Raw genomic sequence first — 22,432 nt, forward strand, 5'->3', positions numbered from 1 at the left:
TGATGTAGCAGATTTTTTTTTAAAAGATAATTTAAAAAACTATCTTAAGCACTAGAGCAAATTTCGCTTTTATGTATGATCTGTTTCTTAATGCCTAATAAGCTTTATACAGTTAAGCACAATCACTACATGACCTACACACAAGCTTGATCTAATTAATAGAAATATTGTACATGTATGCCTGAATAAAAACAAGCAGGCGAAATGCTAGAATGCTTTTTTTTTTATATTAGTAGACACTTAAAACTGACAACAGATAGCTGCTGGGGTTTGGAGGAGAATAGAACAAATATTTAAAACATAATCTGATCATTTCTGCCTTCAGGATCTCCAGGTATTAACATGCTGTTCTTGTTTCCTCCTCAATTAAATATGCTGTTTCTTCTCCCGGCAAAAAGTTTCCTCCTGAATTTAAATATTTTAATGCTAGATTTAATTTGGAGTCACCTTTTTAAATAATAACTCAACATTTTACATCAGGGGCAATATGATGGGTGAAGATGCAAAATATACTGACAGCTTAGTATTAAATAAAACTATTCACCTTAACTTTAATCTCAGCCAAACCAATTTACTCAGGAAAATATCAAACACTGAAATAATTTAGAAGTTATCCAACTGACTTATATATCATGTTTAACCTGAGTAGCAAAAGACTGCGGGCGGTCTGAAAACAATGTGCCGGGAGTCGGCTCTTTTTGCCGTCATCGTCGCTATCGAGCTGGTGGGTAACAGGCATTTCCGAAAATGTCTGAGCACTTTTGTAAACATGCGATGTCTTGATAAATCGAGCAGATATTTAAAGCTTACACAGCTACATGCATCGCCTGAAAATATCTTAAAAGTTTATTTTGTGACCCAGAAAGAGTAATATTTCAAACTTTTTAGCCATGTTTCTCCGCTATTGCCGCATTTGAGTTTTGGACGAAATGCATTCTGGGATATTTAGCTGTTCCAAGTCCACATAAGTCACCATCATCACCATGCTTGATAAAATGGGCGGAGTGGGCGTTCTCAGCTTGCTGCTTTGAATTGGAACAGTACTTGGTCTCCAACTGATGACGTATCACGAGTCTGCACTACCACAAGTATACACAAGTATGCATATTGAGACAGGGCCAAACATCCCAATGGGAAGAGCCACACATCAAAACAGGCAGCATGTAATCACAAACCACAGCATTGAATCATAACAGAAGTATTACGGAGGGCTTTCTGATAAGTCAGTCTGTGACTCTGGAGCTCCATCAGCTCCAATGACAGAGTTAACCAGAGCTGGATGAGCTGATAGAGGGGATGAGCTCTGTGTGGATGGCTGTGACAGCAGCTTGTCCTCTGCTGTAACTCCATAATGAGCAGAGTCAGCCTCTCTTCTCTGAGCTTCATGGAGTTGTTATGGACTGACAGATGGGAAACTTTACAAAGAACCTCTGTGAGCCGGACACACAGCAGCATGCTGATGTAGAGAAATGACAACAGGAAGTGATGAAATCATAGCCCGAGGTCTCTGTCTGCTGCTCAGACCACACATGCCCAGTCGACATCCAGACACCATGAAGTGGGCCCCTCTGCTCGTCCTCCTCGGTGAGTCCCTCATTTCTTTCCAGGATAGACGTTCACAGCAGCTCAGTCTGAAACACAGCAAACCTGACCTAATTAGAATACTTTATCAATCCCTGAGGAAATTATGTGGTAATAGTTGCTCAAGTCGACAAGAAAAGTAACTGACTAAAATTAATTAAATAATACAATATATGGCAAAATTACCGAATATATCAAAATAGCTCAATTATCAATATCACAGTATATTACACAGATTAAATATATATTGCTGGTATTGTCCTCTAAACTGCAAACCTTTGTTATTTTCCGGTCCCTTTGGGTGTCACAACTTCACGTGATTCACCCAAAGGACACTGTGTGTACTCACTAATTAAATTCACAGGAGTGACATGTTTAGCTGCATGTTCTCCTTAAATTGCTGGCTGTCTGAGTGGTGTCCCAGAAACGATGTGGGCTTCATAAATAATTGGCAAACCTTCTGGAGGAAACCTGGTCTTGTTAGGAGAGACGGCATCCATCCCACTTTGGATGGAGCAGCTCTCATTTCTAGAAATTGTCATGGTTCTGGGTCCAGCATTGGGTCCAGCATTTTACGTTTCTTGTGTTATAGTAATATTTTGTATTATTGTTTATGTTCAAATTCATTTATGGTAGTAGTTATTCTTTCATTTCCTGTTTAGATTCTTGAATTTTAAGAATTCCTCTTGTGTCTTTTCCCTCTGTGTCCCCTGCTGTGTGTCTATGTTTATGTGTGTTAGTCCTTGTGCCTTATTTCCCTCCTCTTTGCCCATGTCTTCCCCTTGTGTGTGCCATTCCACGTTCCCCCATCTATTATGTCCATGTATCTCCATAGACCGTCTCGCTTCTATAGAGTATCCACATCTGCACCAGTCAAAAATGACTTAAACAAAAAAACACAAAGAAAGAACAATACAGTATCCACAGCTGAACCAAAGAGTAAAACAGTGAAATGTGGATTGGTAAATATTAGGTATCTCTCCTCCAAGTCTCTGTTAGTACATAACTTAATAATTGATCAACAAATCGATTTACTCTGCCTTACAGAAACCTGGTTGCAGCAGGATGATTATGTTAGTTTAAATCTATCGTCCACCTGGGCCTTACACAGAGTTTCTGTCTGATTTCTCAGACTTTTTATCTGATTTAGTTCTGAGCTCAGATAAAATAATTATTGTGGGTGATTTTAACATCCATGTAGATGCTAAAAATGACAGCCTCAACATGGCATTATGGCATTAGACTCAATTGGTTTCTCTCAAAATGTAAAAGAACCCACCCACCACTTTAATCACACTCTAGATCTTGTTTTAACATATGGCATAGAAACTGAACATTTAACAGTCTTTCCTGAAAACCCTCTCCTGTCTGATCATTTCCTGATAACATTTACATTTACAATAATTGATTACACAGCAGTGGAGAGTAGAGTTTATCACAGTAGATGTCTTTCTGAAAGCGCTGTAACTAAGTTTAAGAATATAATCCAGCCACTGTTATCATCTTCAATGCCCTGTACCAACACAGAGCAGAGCAGCTATCTGAATGCTACCCCAACAGAGGTCGATTATCTTGTTAATAATTTTACCTCCTCACTATGTACGACTCTGGATACTGTAGCTCCAGTAAAATCTAAGGCCTCAAGTACCTGACTGTGTGGTATAATTCTCAAACACGTAGCCTAAAGCAGATAACTCGTAAGCTGGAGAGGAAATGGTGTGTTTTAAGAAATCTCTCCACAAAGACAACAAGGACTGCCTTTTATCACCAAAGGAACATAGCAAAAATCAGACAAGATTTTCACTTGACACTGCATAGTTGGGGTTTGTTTAAAAACTTTTTCCAATGCAAATTAATTTTAGGTTGAATAACGTGATATAGATCCATTAAATCCCGAATCGATTTTTAAATATAGATATATTTTGCCAGAATCTCAGGTTAAAGCTCACAAAACTATTTCAAAAACCACCAAACAGGTAAAACAGCAAATAAGAGTAGGTAATTGATTTCACACAAAGACGTAAAAACAAAGCACGGATCCCATTCACCTTTGCGCCACAGACATACTGGTGGGTGCTGAAAGATGACATCTCACAGATTCTGAAGCTGCAGGTTTCATCAGTCTGACCAAAATTCACTGAATCAGTAGCAAACGAAGATCAAAACTACGCTTCAGATTTGAAAAACATCGTCATGGATTCCCTCCTACTTCAGTTTTTAACTCCTGCACAGCTCTATCGCCCTTCTCTCTCCCAGTGTACCCATATCTCTGTTTTCTGCATTATTTTCTGCTTCTTATGCACCAGTCTACCGTTGTGTACAGTGTTGTTGCCTGTTTTTCTTTCAAAAATAACTAAGAAATTTAAACTTTCACAAATTATGCCAAATTGCAAGATGCTTTCCTCTATTGCAGATAATACCTCTGATCTACTGCTGAATATTTTTAAGGTTATATGCCATAACAAGCAAATCTCAAAAAGTAAGCCTGCAGTGCAAGAGTGAAGTGCTCTAATAGGGTGATATGGTACTACAAGGTCATTAAGATAAGATGGGGCCTGATTATTTAAGACCTTGTATTTGAGAAGCAGGATTTTGAATTCTGGATTAAAGGCAGAGTAAATCAATTTGTTGATTGATTATTAAGTCATGTACTAATGTAATGATTGTGTCACAGATCTTAAAGTCTCTCTCTGTGTGGTGGTATCTGTTGCAGGTGCTTCTTCAGGTCCACGTTAGTCACATTAGCTAAATGCATGTTTAAAAATCTGGTTTAGTTTTGTCTTTGGACCCTTGTGTAACAGGTTCTGGGTCCCGACTGTGGTCTGCCTGTTAGTGACCTCAGACCCTCAGTGACCTCTGTCCTCCTCTTACAGGTGTGTGTGTGCTGCTGCAGTCTGCACTGACTGTTTCCGCAGGTGAGTTGGTAGAAGTGAAAACATCCAGTGAGACTCCAACAAGAACACGAATACATTTATTCTGTGTGTGTGTGTGTGTGTGTGTGTGTGTGTGTGTGTGTGTGTCTGTCCTCCAGTGTCTCTGTCTGTCAGCCCAAACCTTCAGCAGTTCTTCAGTGGACCTTCTTCAGTGTATCTGACTTGTGTTGATGATGGACAGATAGTTGATAGATGGACAGTGAAGAGGACCAGAGGAGGACTTACTGAGGACTGTGGAGCAGCTGCAGGCTTTGGGGAGTTTAAAAGTTACACCTGCATCCTCTCAGACATCTCCGAGCCAGACTCTGCAAGTTACTGGTGTGAAACCAGTTCTGGACAGAGGAGTGATCAGATCAACATCACTGTAACTGGTACACAAACTCACTGCTCCATCTGCTGGTACAGCATCTGGATATGACTCTACTCTCATTAACTCTGTTTGTCTCCATTGGTCAGAAAAACATCTTATCCTTGAGGTTCCTGCACTTCCTGTGAGGACAGGAAGTGATGTCACACTGCACTGCAGACAAAGGAATGGTGGCACAGTTCAGGGTTATTTCTCCATCAAAGGAAGTTCTGTTGGTCCTAAACGAGAGCACAGAATCACTAACATCCAGCAGTCTGATGAAGGTCTCTACCGGTGCTCTACTGATGACGGTGGAAAGTCTCCTCAGAGCTTTCTGAGGGTCAGAGGTCAGATCACTGACATCGCTTCCTGTTTAAAGCCATGAATTAATCTGCTGAGCTGATAATAAAGTGACTGAATCATCTTCATCATCTCTCCTGCAGATCCTCATCTTCCTCAAACACCATCTCCCTCCTCTCCTCCTGTAAACTCTCCTCTTTCTTTTACTCTTTCCATTCACCACCCAGCCTCCTCCTCCCCTCCTCCCTCTCTCCTGGTCACAGTTGTAGCAAGTCTCGTCTCTGTGGTTCTCCTGGTCCTGATTGTGGGTGGAGTTCTGTTCTTCTGCAGGGAAATAAAAGGTGAGAAACCTGGACAGAAGTAAAAGTCCTGTCACGTTAAAAAATTCATTTAGAATGAACTGTATGTTTGAATTAAACAATTTGATTCAATTCAGTTTTATTTCCACAGCACCAAATCCCAACAACTGTCTCCTGAAGGTGCTTTATATTGTAAGGTAGACCCTACAATAATACATACAGTGAAATTCCAACAATCATTTGACTCCCAGTGGGAGGAAAAACTCCCAGGAAGAAACCTCTAACGGAACACAGCACCTTTATATAATTTAGTGTATGAAAATAAGGCCAGATAATGATAAGAAAAAAGAGGGTTTTTTTAGGGAATACTGCTCAGTTTTTATGATATATGTAAGAACAAGAGTTGGTCTGTCATTAACATGGTTCTTTTACATTTTGAGAAGTCGAGGTTTCTGGTATTTAGAATGACTCAGCTGCTTCATTTAAACTAACAGTGCAGAGCTCCTCCTGTGCTGATGAAGATGATGATTCTTTGTTTGTTTGTTAATTTATTTCAAACATGTAAAAAATATTCAGGTACATTTAGCAAAGAAAATAAGAGGGTGAAAATATTCTATACAAAAGTCAATACATTTCAATATTGCTACCGTTCTGATTCATTTACATCTTGAACGGGAGTGGGAAGAAGTAGACACCTATTTAATCCCACCCTTTTGCCATAAGTTATTAGTTAATTTATTAGGAGCTCCTCCTGTGCTGATGCGACTCTGTGTAATGTAGGAGCTCGGGGAGAAGACCTGTGGAGGTGTGGTGGTGACGGCTGTCTGAGACAGAGCGTCTCCCTCTTCTGTGAGTCTCCTTCATGTTTCCTCACATGTATCATCTGTGTTTCCACCACTGGAGGGCGCTGTGGATTATTGATGTGTGGAAACAGTAACCAATCACTGCAGTATGAATGGTTCTCTTTGGTCATGTGAAAATTTGATCTCTGATCAGTATGTTCTTTGTTTTCAGGCCTGTTTCTGCTGACTGCTACAGGTGAGCTGATATTCCTACACCTGTCTGTCCTCATCATGAACTCTGACCTTTGGTGACCTTTAGTGATCTCTCACCTTTAGTGACCCCTGTCCTCCTGTTGCAGGTGTGTGTGTGCTGCTGGTGAGGTTTTTTTTTATTTTTTCTATAGGTGAGTGACAGTAAAAACATTCAATTATTTTTCTGGTTATGTGTCTGTGACGGTTCTCAGTCATCCAGTTCATCGTAGTGTAAGGAGCTTGGAAAGAAAAGAAGTTCCGTCTTCACCAAGACGTTCCCAGGCCAGCCGAGAGATATAGTCTCTCCAGCGTGTCCTGGGTCTGCCTCGGGGCCTCCTCCTGGTGCGACATGCCCGGAAAACCTTACCCAGGTGGCGCCCAGGAGGCATGCTTGTCAGATGCCCGAACCACCTCAGCTGGCTCCTTTTGATGTGGAGGAGAGCGGCTCTACTCTGAGCCTCTCCTGGATGGCTGAACTTCTCACCCTATTGCTAAGGGAGAGGCCAGCCACCCTTCGGAGGAAGCTCATTTCCGCCGCTTGTTTCCGCGATCTCGTTCTTTTGGTCACTACCCACAGCTCGTGGCCATAGGTGAGGGTAGAGACGTAGATCGACCAGTAAATTGAGAGCTTTGCTTTTACACTCAGCTCTCTCTTCACCATGACAGACCTGTGCAGTGTCTGCATCACTGCGGCCGCAGCACCAATCCCTCTGTCGATCTCCTGCTCCCTTCTCCCATCACTCGTGAACAAGACTCCGAGATGCTTAAACTCCTCCACTTGGGGCAGAGATGAGATTCTGAGGCCACCTAACTGAAAGCCCCCTGCCACTTGGCTGCACCTAGAAATCCTGTCCTTAGAAAATTATGAACAGATTCGGTGATGGATGGATAGATTCAGATAAACAATCTCTAACACATCCCAGATGTACACATTTCTTGAAAAAGTAATGAATTTTGTAAATTAATTTGACATTAGAAACATAAGTCAAGGCTTTGAGTCTCTTGACTCTTCCTCTATGTCTTTCTCCTTTAGGTCCTCCACTTTTTTTTTCTGAGTCTGTGCTCAGACTCTTCTGCCATCTAGTGGTCTTCTGTCTGTACTGCATCTCCACTGGTCTGCTGCTGTCCATCTGCTGTAGCAGGAAGACACGGAACAAACAACCTGTTTCCATGGAGATGACCCAGCGTGATGGAGGTCAGCGTTTGCAGCAATTGGATGAAGAGTGTGATGATGTTACTGCTAATATCACCACTGAGCATGCCTTCTGAGCTGCAGAGGCTGTTTAACGATGAAGTTGTTTTTGCTTTCATGGTGGATGTTTCTGAGTGTTCCTGGATTCATGTGTTCAAAACTTTGATGTGTAGCTGCTGAAGGTGAATGACTCCAACCTCTGCTGGGCTGTGTATGAGCAATCAAACATCTTACAGGGTTTTTCTGCCTTCAGCTTCTTGTAGAGTCATTAGCTGAGCTCACCTTTGCTAGTATGAGTGTATTTTCATCAGAAATCTCTTTGGTAAAGCTGCTGAACAAAAAGTAGCTGGATTATGTCGTTTTGCAGCTTCTAACCTGAAAGCTGGCTGTCATACACAAGATATTCTGTTAATATCAACATAAAAGGCAGACACAGACACACAGAAACTGTGTGTCTGTGTCTGATTTATCACACAAAGTCTCTACGACTGATTTTGTACATGTGTGCATGTGTGTTGGAGTGTTTGAAGCATCATCAGTGTCTCTGTTATGTTCAGTGGCAGGTTGTTCGTACAGTGCAGAGAGGTCTATTAACATATAGCCAATGTGTTAATAACGGCATAACAAGTAATGGTGTCAGATCTTTCTCTCCATTTTGTGGGTACAGGACCTTGTTCGAGTGAGAGGCTAGTCAGGGACTAGGCGCAGTGGTGATCCAGGATTACCCCATGCACATTAAAACAGGCTAAACAAAGAATAAAAAACAGACGGTATAGCAATTCAGATTCAGATTCAGAAGACTTTATTTATCCCCAAGGGGCAATTAAGAGACTGACCTTGCCGACCGTACATACAATACAGAAACATCACATTGGGGATAAACGCTCTCGATCTGAAAACTTAAACCAGTGTCTCTGGTGAAGTAAATAGAAGGGTGGAAACTAATGGTGCTAACAAACTCTTATGTCTCTGGAAATCTAACGGTCTCACAAAAATAAAGAGATTAGTTATCCTATCAACTAGGTTGGCTGATTGTGGACAAACGCTGAGGTAAAATCATCAAGTATTGCTTTGAGAGCTCCAATAAAACAAACTCCTAAAGGTGAACCTGCAGGATAGAGGCATAAACCTATGGCTGGAGCCACCAGAGCTTTATTACATGCCAATTAAAGAAAATAATGAAGAGCACTTCAAAATATCAATAAGAAGGATGTGAGTCTAAACAACACACATCAGTGTCACGGCTAAGACGTATGGACTCAGATGGAGACAGCACACAGGGGTTAAGAGTATGCATGGAAAACAACGCTTTTATTGACAGAATTGACAGCACTATTAGTTAGTGTTGTGCTCCACAGTTCACTCAGCGTATATGAGACAAGAATGTGCAACAATGTCAAACTAAGACTGAGAAGCTTGAGCTATGCACAAAGTGTGAGCCATGAACTTAGAGCAAGAGCACTACTATGAGCTTAACTAGACAGCGTCCCTTAGTGTCCCAGCTGCAGCCTGTCAGCAGCACTGTGGAAAAAACAGCACTCACCTGAACCATGACACATCACATACATTACACCAGGGCTGGACTGGGACAAAAAATCGGCCCAGGCATTTTGACTAAAGACCAGCCCACCAGGTATTATAGGAAAAACCATAATGCCTTTGAATGAAAACAGACGCTGTTGTGACAGTGATGTACACTGTCTTGTTGGTATTTGTATGATTTCTATACATTTTACATCAGTTAAAAACTTTAGTTGTAAGATTCAGATAATTATTTATTCAAAGCTAGACATTGTAAATGAGAATAAGAAAGAAAGTATTTCTTTGTGCCCCCCTTTCCCTGTTAATGCCCTACCTGGCCCCCTGGCAAGACTTTGCTAGACCCGCCCCTGCACAGTTACCAGCTGTCAGCTACGTAGAAAAGGATCCTGGTGTTATTTGTCTCTCAGAAACAGTTCATAACTTCCCTTCAACTCATTCATGTCACCTAAAAGGTAAACCTGTTTCTCAATTCAATTCAATTCAATTCCAACAATCATATGACCCCCTATGAGCAAGCACTTTGGCGACAGTGGGAAGGAAAAATTCCCTTTTAACAGGAAGAAACCTCCGGCAGAACGAGGCTCAGGGAGGGGCGGGGCCATCTGCTGCGACCGGTTGGGGTGAGAGAAGGAAGACAGGATAAAGACATGCTGTGGAAGAGAGACAGAGGTTAATAACAGATATGATTCAATGCAGAGAAGTCTATTAATACATAGTGAGTGAGAAAGGTGACTGGAAAGGAAAAACTCAATGCATCATGGGAATCCCCGGCAGCCTACGTCTATTGCAGCATAACTAAGGGAGGATTCAGGGTCACCTGGTCCAGCCCTAACTATATGCTTTAGCAAAAAGGAAAGTTTGAAGCCTAATCTTGAAAGTAGAGATAGTGTCTGTCTCCTGAATCCAAACTGGAAGCTGGTTCCACAGAAGAGGGGCCTGAAAACTGAAGGCTCTCCCTCCCATTCTACTTTTAACCTTTGGATGCACAACCTACCAATACCTACACTCTTCCACGAGTGGGGTCAAAAATGACCCCAATTAAAATCAATGCATTTTGCTATAAACTCGGTTTTTATTCTTCAAAATCTTTAAAACAAAGAGTTGTAATATTCTCATATTTGAGGTATTCCTCATAAAACATGATTGTGACAAGAGGCCCTTTGCATTTTTATTTATTTTTTCAATAATTTTAAGAAATTGCAGTTTTTGTATCACTTGTATCACTTTTGTATGCTTGCTCTGCATATACTGCAGAAGCTGGCCTCCCCTCTGAAAAGCACAAGTTGTTCATCCACTGTAACACAATCACTGAGGATGAATTTCTGCCTGCAGTTGACCAGGAACAGACCCCATATGTAGCGGAAAGCTGCCACATGGTTTGTTTTCAGTCGGTAGGCTCTGGTCCTCTTGTCATCAAAGTGCAAGACGGGCCAATATCTTCAAATCTTTGAATTGACATAGTGGCCTTAAACAATGGATTATGCAGAGGACTCCCAAAAAACACACCGACTGGTACATCCCAGTTCTTCTCACTTCCTGCAAGAATGGTCAATCAAATGAAGGCCAGGAGCTTATGTTTGATTACATTTTTCCACTCTTTTCCCCTGCCTGTGGCTACTCTTCGTGCCTCCATGTTTATGCATGTCAGCACCTCTTCTATTATATTATCAGACATGAACATCTTCCATACATCTATTGGGGAGACAGTACTAAACCCAGGTGCAAGCCCTGGCTGACTAATTCAGAATATTGTGGCTAGAGCAGTAAGAGGGGCTCATTCTGTTGGACTCAATATCCATTTCCTCTTCAGAGGACTCATCAGAGGACTCCTCTGTGTCTGACTGGCCTTGTTCAGTGGGGGGGACAATAGTCTGGGTCCTCTATATATGAGATGTCCGATGTCCGAGTCAATGCCTCCGATGGGCTCTTCATCCCATCCATCCTGGATCATTTGTAGGGCCACAGGGATTCTAGCTGGCCTCATAGCAGCCATGTTACTTTAGATATTTAAAAAAACCCATCAGAAAGTACAATGTTTGAAATGCACAGGAAACTATAAACAGGGCTGCACATAAATGGTCCGCAGGTGCACATTCGCTGTCAAAATAAAAGACGTGCACCAGATAAGAAGTTGGAACGCTCGTTTGCGTACATAAGATGTTCTGGAGGAGGACAGACATTTGTTCAGAACTCTTAAAGATGTTGAAGAAGCAAGCTCTGTAAGCAATTACTTTGGTGTTCCTCCACCGCAAAAGAAGCGCATATTCTCAGAATTTCTGGGAATACTTTTTTTTTGACAGCCAATGCGCACCTGCAGACCACTTATGTGCAGCCCTGACTATAAATCATGTATGTTACCGTGTAAAAATTAATTCCTGATCCTTTAGAAGTGTAAGTGGGACAGTCAGAGTTGCTAAGAATGAAAGTTCCATAGAAGATTCCATAGGAACTGCTTGGGGTCAAAAATGACCCCAAGCAGTCATTTTTGACCCCACGTGTGCATCTAAGGGTTAAATACTCTAGGAACAACAAGTAGGCCTGCAGAGCGAGAGCGAAGTGCTCTAATAGGGTGATATGGTACTACAAGGTCATTAAGATAAGATGGGGCCTGATTATTACCTTGTATGTGAGGAGCAGGCTTTTGAATTCTGGATTTAACAGGAAGCCAATGAAGGGAAACTAAAACAGGAGAAATCTGCTCTCTCTTTCTAGTCCCTGTCAGTACTCTTGCTGCAGCATTTTGGATTAGCTGAAGGCTTTTCAGTGAGTTTGAGAATAACTCCACCTTTGTGTCTTTTTCCATTCTAGCTGAAGTACGGGACAAACTGTATTTCTTTTCAGCTCAATACGAAATGTGTAATATTTTCTCTGAATGCAGGACAGTTCCCTTTCTTCTGTTTGTCTGCGATAAGATTGCTTTCAAAGCTGTTGCCCAAAGGGGAACACCTCCTCGGCTGTAATGGGTCCAGCCCAGAGTCGATTGGGACCAATTGGCCAATCCAGCATTGTTTAAACCATTAAAAAAAACCCACCAGCCCACCACACAAATGCCCATTGTGTCCGTTGGCCACTCCAGCTGTGCATTACACGCATTTGTATGGATACAACCTCTTCCACTTAAAGCGTAAACAATACAACTTTGAATATGTGAACACATTTTAAATCTTTTCTCTCTGTATTTGAACCATTAGTGTGCATTTTTGAACATTTAAACATATCATAAACTTTTTTATGATTATATTTAGTTATCAAAATAAAAGATACGCTGATATACTGCTGTTGATACGCTGCTATTCACAATATCACTGTTATGTCTATTTTTAATGTCGACAGCATTTATAATACTAACATTTAAAGTCAGTTACTTTGGTCGTGATAAGCTGATCACGTGTGACTCTCTATCTAATCTAATAATCTAATACCATGACTGTTAAAAACAGCTGGTTACTAGTACCATGATGTTCTGAATCACTGTCTCATATATATATATATATATATATATATATATATATATATATATATATATATATATATATATATATATATATATATATATATATATATAAGACAATCTGTGTTATTATTTAGGTGTAAGCCAACACACATTCTGAACAATCACAGAAATCCGGCAGAGGGAAACTAAACTGACAGGTAGAGCGAGTTCATCCGCTGTGAAAGGTTTTCCTGCAACGACTTCTGCACAGCAGGTTTTACAGGTGGAGGGAGTGCCACTAAGAAAACTCTCTGAGGTGAACGTACCAGCTCTAAACGGCTGCTGATGTCCTTTATCAGCAAAGAAAGTTCGACCAGGAAACTAAAACAGTTAAAGCGTCGCAGAAAAGAAGGAGAGGATGTTAAAATCACCGTTCTCTGTGTTTCTCTTCTGTTTGTTGCGACATCTGGACTGTACAGGTAAGCTGCGCGTACCTGTGTGAATAAACCTGCTGGGAGAGATGTGGGGAGTTTTACACTGTGTACTTTACTGTAGTGTCTTTAAAAGTCAGCGTGACAGTGTAGAATAAATGTAGGCACACAGGTAAAGGTGAGACAGGGAAATGGATTCAATGGAGTCATCTTAAGTTTACTTTCATTTTGACATGTCTGAACGTAATCGCGCTGGCGCTCGACACACAAACCTCGAATAACGAGCAGCTGAGACTCTGCTGTGCCGTAAACGTTAAATTTGAACAAACTTCCATATTTAGCCATAAAATAGATCATATTATTACTACGATTGATGCAGTTTTTGACAAAGTTAGTGCGCATGCTGAGAGGAGGATGCTTCCGCGTGTCTGTCTGTCAGTGATGCATGACAAGAATGCACAGATCAGGACTGTCGATAAAACTTGTTTGGTAACAGGACTGTAAGCTGAGCCACACTGACAAGAAACAGAAACAAGTTCGGAGAATCTCAAATTTTTGTTTTTACAGTGGTTTACTGCATTTATGGTTTAGTGAAGTCATGGTTGTTTTAAATAGTTACTTTGTCTTGTTCTTATTCTCAATGATCCACGTAGGTAAATCCCAAAAGGTTGATTCTGTTCATCTGGATGTTTTCAGTGGGAGAAATGTTTCGTCACTGATCCAGGTGACTTCTTCGGTCTCAGCTGACTGCAGGTTTCCCCAACATTATAAACAGTACATTGGCATAATGACTGAAACCAGCCCACTGAATCTAAGGAGCTTGGGAAAAAAAGCGACCGGACTTCTTTAAGTTGCTTGAAGACATTTCACCTCTCATCCAAGAAGCTTCTTCAGTTCTACGATCAATCGGTGGAGGGTCCCAGATTTAAGCCCTAGGGGAGTGTCCCCCCAAGAGGGACATGGACCCCCTAATGATCCTCTACCTAATCAAACAAGCCGAGGTCAAATAGATGTCGGTCACAAGAAACGTAAAGAAGTCCAGCCACTTTTCTTTCCACGCTCCTTAGACTAAGGCTACGTCCACACTAGCCCGAATAGATTTGAAAACAGTGTTTTTGTCTGAAAATGCTCTGCATCCACACTAGCGTTTTCAGTCGTTTTCACAGAGTTGCACGTCCAGATTGAAAGCACTTACATTCAAGTACTGCACATGCGTGAAACCCAAGAAGATTCGGCCTGCCTCATTTCTGTCTGCCGTTTATTCACTTTGCGACTGTTGAAAAGTCTCTTTGAAAAGCAGCGAGTTTTTTAAATGGACTAACAATGAGGTGGAGTTGTTTCTGCAAGTAACACAAAAGTACAAAGTTGCAAAAACGAGTGAGAATAAAAGAATTTGAAGAAAAGCTCTCTGGAGCACGTACAGACTGATATTAATCTTTAATAGGGCTGTCAAACAAACCAACTGCTGTATAATGCCCTCCGCTATCTAGGTTTAATTGGTCACATTACTGCATCATGTTACTAAAATGTGTGGGCTTAATGGAGCTCACAGATTCTGCTTCAAGGAACATCATCATCATCAGTGTGTTTCATGTAATGTGGTCTGAGTGTTGTTTGACTGAGTGTTCAGGTTTGAGTCCAAACAGGTTAAAAAGGCCAGTCTGCTGGTTCTGTGTTCATGTCCAACAAAAAGCTCACATAACTTCTGAAAGCTGTTTCTTTCTCTCCTCAGTTTCCCAGCATGCATCTAGGGTACAGGTGTATGAGGGGGCAGAGTCTGTCCTGCTGCCCTGTCAGGTACCAGCTGATGTTTCCAGTGACTCCACAGCCGTGGTGTGGAACCGTGATGAGTTCACGATCCCAATGGTCCACAAGCGTGTGCAGAGCAGTGACGATCTTACAAACCAAAACCTTCGTTACCTCGGTCGAACATCAATGAGAGCCACCGCTCTGCAGACTGGAGACCTCAGCCTCACTCTGAGGAACCCCACAGTCTCTGACAGTGGAACCTACACCTGCACCGCCCGCAAGGCTGGAGACGATCTGAAGGTGATCCATGTGCAGCTGAAGGTCTCAGGTGAGTGGACAAAGGTCAGAGGTCAACTGCAGAGGTCCTGAGGTCAGACTTCATGCATGAACATGTTCAGTTAAAGTAAAGTGAGATGTGAGTGTTTCTGTCTGTGAGGTTCCTATCTGCTCTAATAATAAGGTGTGTGCTCTGAGGTCATCTGGTTTCACAGACCCTCAGTCTTTTATGTGTGTGTTTGTGCTCAGACTGAACCTCATTAACTTTAAACTAACATCACTTTGTGAGGCCGAAACCTCAGAGTTTAAACTCAGAGAGTTTGACAGTGTCTGAACCCTGCGGCCTGTGGTTCAGTTCTTATCACAGAGTAACTTGATGATGCTCTGAGTAACACAGGTAAAATATTAATAACAGATTCATGTAATCATGTCATTGAACATGTTGGATGATCTTGTGTTTGTGTTACAGAACCTCCTCCCCGCTGGCCCATAATTATGGCATTTGTGGTTCCTGTGCTCCTCCTGGCTGTTATCTTTGGTGCCCTCGTGTACCATGCAAATAATAAAGTAAAGAACAGAGCAGGTTAGTGTGTGACACAGTAACTTCACTGACCTTCACCTCCAGTATGTTAATGCTGATGTCTGCAACCTTTTACCTCACACGTCCTTAAACTGCTGATCTGGAATCAGCCACAAACAGCAGCAGGTCCCAAACATCCCTGAAACTAATAGCTGATGATGCTGAGGATGTTCCATCAGCTGTCCACACACCTCTGAACTATGTTAAGCGCAGAGGTGTGTGGAAGAACACAGGAAGCTTTCAAAATAAAATAAAAAAACACAGAACACAAAGAAAAATAACAAAATAAGAGCTCATTTTAAACTAAATGTGAACTTTCTGTTAAAATATGTAGTCTGTGTGACCTTTAGTCACAGACTGTTACACTGATGGATGGCAGCTGTCAGTGTGTAATCCATAGAGACAGCTGAGGTGTTGTCATGGTAACAGCCTTTTTACATGATGGAGGTGTATGTACCAGCTCATTGTTTCAGGCTCACACAGGTACTGTAACAGGTGAGCTCAGGTTCAGTGTCACAGCTCTGCTCTCTTCTCTCAGTCTCCACGCTGAAAGCAGAGAAGGTGACAGACGGGGCGGAGTATATCAAACTGCCCTGGAATGAGAGTAAAGATCTGCCTGCTGCTGTCAGAGTGAAGTGGACACGTGAACAACCCGAACATGGAGAGATCTGTGAGTGTGTGAAGGGTCAGACGGGTCAGTGGAAGCTCGAGCCTGGTCCTGTTTATAAAGGTCGTGTACAGATGGATCAGCTGACTGAAGGAGACTTCACCCTGACTCTGATGAGGCCTCGCTGTGATGATGGAGGTGTTTACTTGTTTGTCGTCTACGGCCAGGATGGAAAACCCATTAAAGTGACAGTAGTGGTGCTGTGGGTCAAAGGTCAGTATGACAGACTGTGAGGTAGACTGAGCTGAGACAAACAGAAAATGAAGTGTCACTGCAGTCACACACAGTCACCTTCATAACACTGCTCATCCACACTAACCTGCACGCACCTGTGATATTATTAATATTATGCCGAACTTCTCACAGACTCTGATCAGTCACTGAAATTCACAGAAACACTTTAGAATCTGTTTGTGTCACGGCTGGGGGGGCAGTTGTGTGGTGTATTGAAAAAGGATCCAAAATGCAGGTACTGGCTGGGGTGCGAGTGAGTGTTTATTTACAGCGGTGAGAAGGTGACAAAATAAGAAGAGCAGAGCAGGGAGTGAACAAACCTAAACTGGGAAAACTAACGAACAAAACTTAAACCAGACACTCACGGGAGGAGGAACAAAATGCACAAAGAGAGATGGCAGAGAGACGCAGAATGAGTACCGGGTAACATAGAATAACGCAGACTGACATGGAATTAATCAGACGACGCGACAGAGAGCACAGGAAAACACAGGGCTTAAATACACGGGGAGTAATCAGGGAATGGGCCACAGGAGGGCAACACAGCTGGGAGGAATCAGGGCTGACGGGACAGGGGAAATGTAAACTTAACATACTCACATCAGACAGAGACCTTCACAATAAAACAGGAAACTCAGACACGAGGAACCAAACAAGACACAGAACTAAACAGACAGCTTCACAAACAGGCGGGGTGACACGATAGACAGACAGAGACACAGACGCAGACTCAAAGGCAGACCGAATATAACACATAGAACTCAAACAATAATAATCATCATCATCATAATAAACTAGAAAATGATAATAAACTAAAAGCGCTGGGTCACCGACCCAGGACCATGACAGTTTGGTTACTGCTTTTATTGTGAAGGAAACACAGGAAGTGGAGAGGTACACAGAAAACGGATCAGAGTGAGTGAGTGAAGGATGCTGGGTAAGATGAAGGAGGACGGCTGTGTCCCAATTCAGGGTCTGCAGCCTTAGAGTACACAGCCCTAACGGGTCACAAGGGCTGCGTACTTAAAGACCGCTAAAGCCGGAAGTGAGAGGCTTGTGAAATGGGACGGTCTGGCCTTCATCGAGCTGCTCAGGTTGCCTAGCAACCATGATACTAACCACGAGAAACGTTTCATACAGCATTTTTTGAAAGAAATGAAGGAGAAAAAATGTTTTTTGTTCAATCAGTTTTTTAATGACATCACTTTGATTAGTTGAGTATCTGTGGCTGAGACCACGGGACTGTAAAACATGATTGTTGGGCTTCATTTCTGCACTGAACAGTCATTTTAAGCTAGTAAATAACAATTAGTTAATGTTGTTCATGAGACTAAAGTCATCTCACTTTGGTAATGTAAATATAATATGGCCAATATTATAGTTATTGTCAGATTATTATAATATATTACAGCAGTGAGCTTGAGCTTGACAATTACTAAGCTTCAGCAAAGATTCAAGTTGCAGTTATTTACATTTCCTATCACATTAAATCTTCACTCAAAGACAAGTATCTTTGACAGTGTATATATAGATGTATTATATATAAGAGACAAATACTGTTCTTTTATTGTGTTGGCATTACTAAATTTGGCTCAATGTAGACTGATATAGTGAATATTCCTTTATTGGGTGAGAAAATCAGACCATGTCATAACTGCTGTAAGTCGTACAGAATAGATATCAGAGCCTTAAACAGGCTGACTTCTGCTAAATGGGTCAAACTGGGCAGAAAGTATACAAACACATAACATCCTTATAGATTCAGGATGGACAATTAGTTATTTTAAACTTTCCTAGCAGTCCTTCACAAACAGGGAACAGTCTGTCTATTCTCTCCATCTGTCAGCTGCTGCTGGCTCTTCCTCCTCCTCTTCCTCACACACTGCTGAGTTTGTCCTGGTGGATCATCAGGGGTGCAAAGCCTCACAGATGATGTGCAGCAGTGGGTCCCTCAGTCTGTCCTCACTCTGGACACTTGCAGTTGTCACACATGGAAATCAAATGTGTGATAAGCTGCAGGATTCAAACACAAGTGTAACTTATAAATAGATGTTCATACTTTTATTCCACAATCAGAAAGAAAGAAACAGAGAGAGTGCAGGACAGACAGACAGGTGACAGTCTCAGGTGTACACACTGCTACAAACAGCAGGATTTAGTGTTTGTGTTATTACGAGTGCTAAACAAGAAGAGTTCCCAGATGGTACAGTGGACACATGTGTGACTGCTGTGATTAAAGCATCTTTCTTTCAGCTTAACGAGTGAACCGTCAGCTCATTCAAACACAAGTTAAAGTCCGTTTGGCTCGACACACCGAACAGAGGCAGCAATATAACATAGCTAACATTAACAGTGCAGTGAATCTGGAGGATGGTCTGTGCTGGCGGATGTAGGTTACTGGCCTGGTGGCCTGGCTGCCCCTGAGTGGATCCGGGGCAGGCGTGGGGGTTTGGGGTTCGGGGGTGCTTCGCCTCCGTGGTGGGGCTCTGGCTGGGCCTTGGAGGCTTCGGTCCTCATCGGTGTGTCACCGAGGTTGTGGGCGGGTGGGTGCACGGGGGCTCAGCCCTGGCGCAGGGGGCCTCTTGTGCATCGGCCTAACTGGGGGGCTCTTCAACTGGCAGGGAGGTTGTTCCATCCTTGCAGGAGTCCACTCTGCAGGTGGGGGAGAGACATAGGAGAGGTGGAGAATAAACTTAACCTGGGTGTCTGTTGTCTTGTGTAGTCTGGGAGATGATTGAATGTTGGGGTGGGTACAGTTTCCTCTGCGGTGGGGTAGGGTGGGCTGCCCCGGGTCCTGTGGGGCTTGGCGGTGCTGCTGCCGTAGGCCCCGGTCTGGATGGGCCTGGGCTCCCTTGCCTTGGTGGATACCAGAGGACGGGGGTGCCTACTGGGGTCAGCGGGGGAGCTGGCCCTAGGGAGGGGCATCCTCCCCTCCCTTCTTTTCCTCCCCATCCCTGGCTACCTCCCTCTACGCGCTCCACCACACCCACCCACACAGGTAGGGCCTTGGGGTGCGGGTGTGTCACCAGGGTGCAGGGGAGACATTCCCCCCCCCCCCCCGTCCTCTTCTGGCCACCTGTGCCTCAATTTTATCTCACAACTTAGACATTACTTACACTCTCATGACACACACATATATATATATATAGGGCCTTGAGGGTGGGCACGTTAACGGCGTCCAGTAGACGGTCTGTGTATTCAAACCTACCTCTGGCGCCGGTGCCCACCTCTCAATTTTAAATCCATGTAGACATTGAGGGTCCTCGGGAGGGGCCGTGCTAACACCTGCTGCTCTCTGGCAGCAGCACCATGCTCTCCCTTGTTTTAAATGCACTTTAGAGCAACACGCAGCAACACTACACTTGAGCGGGAGGAGGGAGGTATGGGGTCTTAACACACCCCCGTTCTCTGCTAGCCATTGGGGCAGGGGGGCTGGGAGGAGATGCTGGCTGTCTGATTGGACTCCCTGCTGCTGCGGAGCCTGGGACGGTCTGCTTGCCTCCACCCCGGAGGGAAGAGTAACATCTCTTGGGTCTGGGTGCCTTTTCCCCCTCTGGGGGCGAGGGTACCTGGACCTGGGGTATAGAGTATGTTTGGGGAGTGTGATTGTGTGTACATGTCCATTTATGTTTATCCCTACGTTGGGTGAGTGCTGAGTGTTTGTATATGTGTGCATGAGGGTGGGAATGCATGTCTGTGTCTGTGTGTGCCTGTTTGTCTGTGTCTATATGTCAGGTCGGGTCTTAGACTCCACCTCTCTGGGAACTCTCAGGCCCTTCAAAGTGTGGAGGCCTATCTCCCCTCACCACACTCCCTGCCGGTGACTGATGCCCTCAGGGGTCGGTGCATTGGTGGCTCTTGGTGTCCAGGGGCTGGGCGCTCAGGTATGTACCAGCTCACTCCCGGTGGCTACTTGGCGGGTCCTGGCGCCTGTTGCTCGGTCAGACCTCTTCCGGGGCGCGGGGGGCCCTCCGGCCCCCGGCCTCTGTGCCTGCGGCTCGGTTCACTCTGGCACAGCTGGCTACAGCAGCCCCCTCTAGCTTCTGCCCAGTTGCTACTGGGTGACCCCTCGTCTGGGGCTCTCCACAGCCCTTCCCATGAAGGTGGCACGGATGCCCCTCCGGTGGTCCTCCTTGGGCTCTCGCACTCTGGGGCCTCTGGATGTCTGGGGCCTGGATCTCCTCCATGCCTGCTTCATGCCCTGGGGGACAGGACTATGGCTCTCTACATCCTCTTGCAGACCATTACATGGGGAAACCATTTGAATACAAGCGCGCTGATCCACACAGGTGTGCACACGGGTGTTCACTGTTCGTAGACTTAAATCACACCTTTCTTGGCTGCTACTTCAAAGCACATTGTGCGCTGTCTGTCCTGCGTGCTGCACAACAACATTCAATATTTAGTATTTACTGCTGTTTACACTTAGCTAGATTAATGCGATGGTGTTGTGTTTAGTATGTTGCTCTGTTTTTTTTTGCTTGTTTTCTATTCTTTCTCTCAACAGGTGATCCAGGAGATATTTTTTCCCCCCTTTCTCACTGTCCCTCTTCCCTTCTGTTTTTCTTTTCCTTCCTCTTTCTTTCTCCCTTTCCTATCCCTCACTCATGTCTGTCCCGTCTGTAACAACTGAAAATAAAATAAAATAAATAATGAAAACAAAGGTCGATCAAATGGACCAATACGGCAATGCCATGATGATCCATTTGGCAAAATAAATCCATTGGGTATCCTTGTTGGTCTTCAGACAATTCTGACGGCTAAAGAACCAAATGGGACAGGCAAAAAAATAACAGTGCAGTGAAGCCGTGATATTCAGAACTGCAAACCGAGCAGCATCACTGACTTTCAGCCTGTTGTGTTTGTGGATATATGACTGATTTTAATTATCCATAAAATCATCACATTCTCTGTAAGATTAAGGTCGACTATTGAACAACGTATAAAGTAAAGGCTTTAAAAGAAAGTAAACGCTGAAAGTACAAACATCGCTAATGTCACATAACTTTGCCGGCATGTGGCCAACAGGAATGTTTTAATGTTCTTCATTATTAAACATTTGTACATAAATAAGTGACATAATATTCAGAACTTACTTTTGAAAGTTTACTCTTTGGCCGCTCCGCTTCAGCCATGCACGTTTTTTTTTTCCGGCAAAATTATCCACACCCACCGCCGCGCTATGAAGTCTGGGCTATGGTGGGCAACGAAGGATACACAGACCCATCCTTAAAATTCAGGGCAATGAAGGATGCATTTCGAGCAGCCTTTGAATTGGGACAGCCTTCGTCGCGTTTCTGTGATGTAGTCGGCCTTAAAATGTGGCCTTTAAGGCTGCAGACGCTGAATTGGGACACAGCCGAAGTGTGTGTTTCCACCTGAGATTATGGATCTGACCTCAGCTGTTCTTCATCACTCTCATGTTGATGATGTCACTGCTGTGTTTGTCCTCTGCAGAGACCTGGTGGAAAATCATCACAGGCTTGTTTGAGAGGAGAGCCCTCCACACTGAAGAAAAGTAAGTGTTCAGTGAGTTTATCTGAAGGTTTGTCATGAATGATTCTCACAGTCATGATGTTTGACTCCTTCCCCTCTGTGGACAGAGGGGAAGGACATCATCATCATCATCATCATCATTTTTACTTAAAAAACACTTTGAAACAACCACAGCTGACCCAAAGTTCTGTACATTGGAACTAAATAACAAAATTACATAAGATATAAATAAAAGCCAAATAAAATACAAAGTAAAATAATTCATTAGAGAAACTAAGTCTCACTGAGTTTAAAAGCCAAAGAATAAAAGTGGTTTTAAGACGTAATTTAAAAGTGGAC

At 43.3% G+C, this 22,432-nt stretch overlaps 2 protein-coding genes across 2 annotated transcripts; both read left to right on the plus strand.

Annotated features, from left to right (window-relative positions):
- The first annotated feature begins 1,529 nt into the window (after positions 1 to 1,529).
- LOC148096871 (uncharacterized) lies at positions 1,530 to 5,524 on the plus strand. Its single transcript, XM_087834854.1, has 5 exons — positions 1,530 to 1,584; positions 4,455 to 4,496; positions 4,613 to 4,885; positions 4,971 to 5,207; positions 5,304 to 5,524. The coding sequence occupies exons 1-5, from the start codon at positions 1,530 to 1,532 to the stop codon at positions 5,522 to 5,524; spliced, it is 828 nt and encodes a 275-aa protein (XP_087690980.1).
- A 450-nt stretch (positions 5,525 to 5,974) lies between these two features.
- LOC148096872 (uncharacterized) lies at positions 5,975 to 22,182 on the plus strand. Its single transcript, XM_087834688.1, has 6 exons — positions 5,975 to 5,993; positions 9,025 to 9,042; positions 14,824 to 15,168; positions 15,586 to 15,699; positions 16,235 to 16,576; positions 22,055 to 22,182. Exons 1-6 carry the CDS (start codon positions 5,975 to 5,977, stop codon positions 22,117 to 22,119), a joined length of 903 nt encoding a protein of 300 aa, XP_087690814.1. The 3' UTR covers positions 22,120 to 22,182.
- The last annotated feature ends 250 nt before the right edge of the window (positions 22,183 to 22,432 follow it).

The sequence above is a fragment of the Neolamprologus brichardi genome, chromosome 22 (assembly GCF_056152115.1).
Source record: "Neolamprologus brichardi isolate AB-2024 chromosome 22, ASM5615211v1, whole genome shotgun sequence".
Taxonomy (NCBI): domain Eukaryota; kingdom Metazoa; phylum Chordata; class Actinopteri; order Cichliformes; family Cichlidae; genus Neolamprologus; species Neolamprologus brichardi.

Coding starts and splice junctions, on each gene's coding strand:
- LOC148096871 (XM_087834854.1), top strand. CDS start 1,530: ATGCCCAGTCGACATCCAGACACCATGAAGTGGGCCCCTCTGCTCGTC. Junction 4,886..4,970: donor GATCAACATCACTGTAACTG/GTACACAAACTC, acceptor TCCATTGGTCAG/AAAAACATCTTATCCTTGAG. Junction 5,208..5,303: donor GAGCTTTCTGAGGGTCAGAG/GTCAGATCACTG, acceptor TCTCTCCTGCAG/ATCCTCATCTTCCTCAAACA.
- LOC148096872 (XM_087834688.1), top strand. Junction 15,700..16,234: donor TAAAGTAAAGAACAGAGCAG/GTTAGTGTGTGA, acceptor CTCTTCTCTCAG/TCTCCACGCTGAAAGCAGAG. Junction 16,577..22,054: donor AGTGGTGCTGTGGGTCAAAG/GTCAGTATGACA, acceptor TGTCCTCTGCAG/AGACCTGGTGGAAAATCATC.